The sequence below is a fragment of the Oncorhynchus clarkii genome, chromosome 29 (genome assembly GCF_045791955.1).
Source record: "Oncorhynchus clarkii lewisi isolate Uvic-CL-2024 chromosome 29, UVic_Ocla_1.0, whole genome shotgun sequence".
NCBI lineage: Eukaryota > Metazoa > Chordata > Actinopteri > Salmoniformes > Salmonidae > Oncorhynchus > Oncorhynchus clarkii.
The window spans coordinates 27,105,899-27,111,032 of record NC_092175.1 but is presented as its reverse complement, the minus strand read 5'-3'; the positions used below and the strand labels follow the sequence as shown (position 1 = coordinate 27,111,032).

At 43.7% G+C, this 5,134-nt stretch overlaps 1 protein-coding gene across 1 annotated transcript; it reads right to left on the bottom strand.

The window, feature by feature from the left end:
- Window positions 1–345: 345 nt before the first annotated feature.
- On the bottom strand, window positions 346–1,150 carry LOC139388545 (histamine H2 receptor-like). Its single transcript, XM_071135264.1, is given in 2 exon segments — window positions 346–639; window positions 642–1,150. Coding segments are annotated over 2 exon segments (576 nt in total). The 5' UTR covers window positions 1,036–1,150; the 3' UTR covers window positions 346–457.
- Window positions 1,151–5,134: the final 3,984 nt, after the last annotated feature.

Genomic DNA, 5,134 nt, shown 5'->3' with positions numbered 1-5,134 from the left:
TGGGATTGACAGCGAAGTTAAAGTATCCCAGCAACAGCACCACAGAGAGGGCAGTAGCAGGGGGATTAGTCTCTGCCCCGATGCCCATGCAGGTAAAGGTACAATAGTGAGGTATAACCAACAGATAACTAAGGGCCCCAGAACTGCTGCTAGTGTCACTGTGGCCTTGTGCTGTTGCCGCCGCTGATGCTGTGCGTGCGTGCGATTGAAGCAGTGGCAGCTCGGATACGCCGTACCCGAATGGAAGGATCAAGACAGGTTTGAGAAACAGGTCAGCAGATGGACGACTGAGCGGATTACATTAATAAATGGGTGTAACTCTAAGAGCTACGACTAATTCTTCCAGTACTACTATTGATGCTCCAGACACAACTTCTACCACTGGTAATGGTACTACTGCACAACAAGTATGGATAAGAAATAAAACACTAACCTGTTCACGTGCTATCCAAAAGATTCAGTGGTACATATCGTACATGACCAGTAGTGGGAGGTAGAAGTTACCAAAGACATCCAGAAGCACGTAGTTGTTGTGCCACTCAAAGCGACAGGTGCGTCCCTCCACCTCGACCCAGTCCAGGTTCTGCACTCTGAAGTCATCCGTGTTCCAGCCCAGGTGGATGGGGAGGAAGGAAGTGGGGAAGAGACTCAGATGACAGTGATGGCCTGAGCTACCCGGGGAGGGGTGACCCTGCGGGGGCTGCATAGCGGAGTTGAGATGGCCAGGTAACGGTCCACACTGATGGCCTGCAGGGTCAGGATGGAGGCTGTACAGAGCATCACATCCAGAGAGATGTAGATGTTACAAAGGATGCCTCCCAGGGGCCAGTGTCCACTCAGCAGCTCCAGGGTGGCAGAGAGGATCAGCACCAGCAGACCCAGTAACAGATCCGTCACGGCTAGCAGAAAAAAGCCGTTAGAAATGCGGCACAGGCGGTGGCTGAGCCCCACGGCCAAACACACCAGCATGTTCCCACAGATGGTCAGCACGATGAAGGACACTAGAAACAGCCAACGTAAAGCCGTGTAGATCATGGTGTCCCACCCCCTCCGCTAGATCACTAGGACCAGCCTGCCTCCACATCAGTCCACTGCTACTGGCAGCTTCTCTGCTTCTGCAGGCAGGGCTACGGACAGGGCTACTGATAGAATCCAAGCCTCAATGCTCTTCTTATCAAGTGTCATGAAGTGGCTCTTTCTGGGTATAGATCATGGCATCCCACTCTGTCTCTCCTACACCCAGGTTCTGTTATCTCAGGTTGTAAATTCCTGGAGGAGATTCTCTCCTCCTAGCCATGTAGTATAGAGAGAGTTTCACAGTAGAACAAATTAACTTCTACTACATCACAGAACTTGAGAACAGAACAATATCCATGTTTTGGAGGATGTGTAAACGGTCGGTGGAGAAGCCAGCTACGACCCGGTCCATTTAGTTTCATGTATGTGACCTCATGAAAGACAATACAGCCACATTACCATAACTCTGTTTATACAGGTGCCTCTGTTATGAGGTTTGCATCTAATTATTGTATAAAATGAATGAGTAAAGATTAAACTATTTGTGAAATGATGTAATGCTATGATAAACCATTAAGTTGTGAGAATTGTATTCCCTTTAAAGATTAACTAAGTCATTGGCCCACCCCCATGAGCAGAGCCATTATCTGGCTCATGGGACAGCCCTTTTCTAGTGTTACAAATAAAAAACCCACCTGAAGAAATCCTCTTCAGACCATGCATATCTCGGTCAGCTGAGTAGAGACCCCAAAAACCTCATTTTAAGCTAAGGTTGTAATGGTTGTTGAATTCCTAACCATACCACTTGGAGCATTGGCCACACGGGTGGAAATGGTTCAACTCTGAGACTATCGATCCCGACAGTATAAGAGCAAATCTTAGATACTAATTGCTAGTCTGCAGCTAGAAAGTATGTCAACCTGGGATGCGAAGACTGACAACTGCCGAAACACCTAATCTATAAGAACATTTCTGAATGGTACTCTGAAGTATCCATTCTAACCACCAAAGATTTCAGGGAAGCAGAGAAGCGCTCGGATTAGCTTTCCAACAGAAGGACTGACGATTCCAACAGAGATCACGACGACACTGGGCGTAAATATATATTGATTGCAATTATTCCCAAATGAGTGAGCGTTCATGTGCAAAGGATTAGCATTTCAATAAATATAATTATCAACTGTGTAGTGACTCCATTTTGTCTTTCCCACCCTTCTCAGTCCACACCCACTTCCCTTTGTCCACCAAGCCGTCATATCGGCTTAGCCCACTAGGGAACCTCCCCTATCATTTCCTTGTAACCATATCTACCGTTTGTTTATGCATTTATGTGATTATTTAGTTAGTTATTAAATAAATGATTAAGACAATTGATGTATGGATGAGTCATAGTAAAGGCTGGGTTTGTGCAGATGACCAACAATTTACAACGTTACGGCGGGCATGAGGGCATGAGACTAACGTCAGGTAAAGAATAATTCATTAATTTGAAGACTAATTGATCAGATGTTAAAATATCTGAAGAGTTATATTAGGAAAATTATAACTTTGTAATCTTAAGATTTTCCTTGGTTGCCCAACTTCCTTGTTAATTACGTTTACATGATTAGTTTAATCATGTAATAATAATTACAGAGAATTGATTTGATAAAACAAAAGTCTTCCCTTAAATGATGCCAAAGACAGGACACAAGCTTGTTGAGGACTTGGTATAATGACAGGTTCCTGTCAATTCAGCTGTCAGTATCTATCAGATTAATGAGTGCTTCTGAAGGGGTTACACTGCGGGGGGATGCTGTATTGCCGATGCAGTGGAGGATGTTTTTTAGCCATCTCTGTTTTCACCGTTCCGCAGCAGATTACCTCTTTGAAGCAGCCCTGATAACAAAAAATGAAACAATGGCCATTAGGCTATGCTATAATGGGCTCTGTGGAGATTATATTTGAACACAAATCAATGGTGCTTTAGTAGGCTGATGTTAAGTAGTACGAGGTAGAGGCTGTGTTGGATGACATAGCAGCCATTGCATTGACTCATAAGAAAATTATCGCATTACGCAATAATATCATAGAGACCAAGTAGAGATACTAGGGTGCAAAAGAGCAGAAATAAATATCAATATGGGGATGAGGTAGTGGATGCACTGAAAACAGCAGAGGTGTATTTGGAGGGCAAGTTGGTCATGATAATATCTATGAGGGTTGCTATGTTTACGGATTTAGGGTTGTACCTGGTGGATTCTTTGATCATTTGTATGAGATTGAGGGCATCTATCTTAGAAATTACAGACGGCCGGGGTGTTAAGCATATCCCAGTTTAGGACACCTAACAGTACGAACTCGCATAGACCTGGATAGTATGACAGAACTTTGCAGGCTAACTCTGGAGTAGATTAGGATTCCACCTTAGGATGCCACCTTTCTAACAAGTCAGTTCCTCAAATTTCTACCCTGCTAGAGCTGCCCCGGACAACTGTAAATGCTGTTATTGTGAACTGGAAACGTCTAGGAGCAACAACGGCTCAGCTGCGAAGTGGTAGGCCACACAAGCTGGGAGCTTCATTAAATGGGTTTCCATGCCCGAGCAGCCGCACACAAGCCTAAGATCACCATGCGCAATGCCAAGCGTCGGCTAGAGTGGTGTACATTTTGCCACCATTGGACTCTGGAGCAGTGAACATGCTTTCTCTGGAGTGATGAATCACGCTTTACCATCTGGAAGTCTGACGGACAAATCTGGGTTTGGCGGATGCCAGGAGAATGCTACCTGCCCAAATGAATAGTGCCAACTGTAAGGTTTGGTGGAGGAGGAATAATGGTCTGGGTCTGTTTTTCATGGTTCGAGCTAGGCCCTTTAGTTCCAGGGAAATCGTAACGCTACAGCATACAATGACATTCTAGACGATTCTGTGCTTCCAACTTTGTGGCAACAGTTTGGGTAAGGCCCTTTCCTGTTTCAACATGGCAATGCCCCCGTGCACAAAGCGAGGTCCATACAGAAATGATTTGTCGAGATCGGTGTGTAAGAACTTGACTGGTCTGCACAGAGCCCTGACCTCAACCCTATCAAACCCCTTTGGGATGAATTGGAATGCCGACTGCGAGCCAGACCTAATCGCACAACATCATTGCCTGACCTCACTAATGCTTGTGACTGAATGGAAGCAAGTCCCCGCAGCAATGTTCCAACATCTAGTTGAAGGTCTTCCCAGAAGAGTGAAGCCTGTTATAGCAGCAAAGGGGGGACTAACTCTATATTAATGCCCATGATTTTGGAATGAGATGTTCGACGAGCATGTGTCCACCTACTTTTGGTCATGTAGTGTATTTCTTAGACTAGCTCAATCACCCAATGGTGTGTAATATGGTTGAAATATCATCAAATGTTGTCCTTCACTTTATTTCATATTTGTTTTCTTTCATGATGGTAATACCATTGCACATCATGTGAATGAGACATTTTAATGAATGTGCTTGCTACTGGCACAATGAGGTGTTGTTTATTCTGGAAGGTTACTAAAACATTTCTTAATTCTTAAAGCTTGGAGTCCCGCTAACGACCTGTCGACAACATCCAATGAAATTGGAGGGCGCGCAATTCAAATAAATAATCATAATATTAAACATTTACGAACATACAAGGGCCTTATATCGTTTAAAAGCTTAAATTCTTGTTAATCTAACTGCATTGTCCGATTTATAATAGGCTATACAGCGAAAGCATACCATGCGATTGTTTGAGGACGGCGCCCCACATCAAAATATTTTTCCAGCAGCACAGGCTTCATAAAATCACAAATAGCGATTAAATAAATCCCTTATTTTTGAAAATCTTCCTCTGTTTGCAATCACGCGGGTCCCAGCTACAACATGAATGGTTGTTTTGTTAGATAAAATCCTTCTTTATATCCCAAAAGCCAGTTTAGTTGGCGCCATCGATTTCAGTAATCCACTCGTTCAACATGCAGACAAAGGAATCCAAAAAGCTACCGCTAAACTTTGTTCAAACAAGTCAAACTACATTTCTATCTAATCCTCAGGAACCCTAAAATGTAAATAAACTATAATATTTCATATGGAAAGAAGTATGTTCAATAGAAAAGTACAATTAACAGTC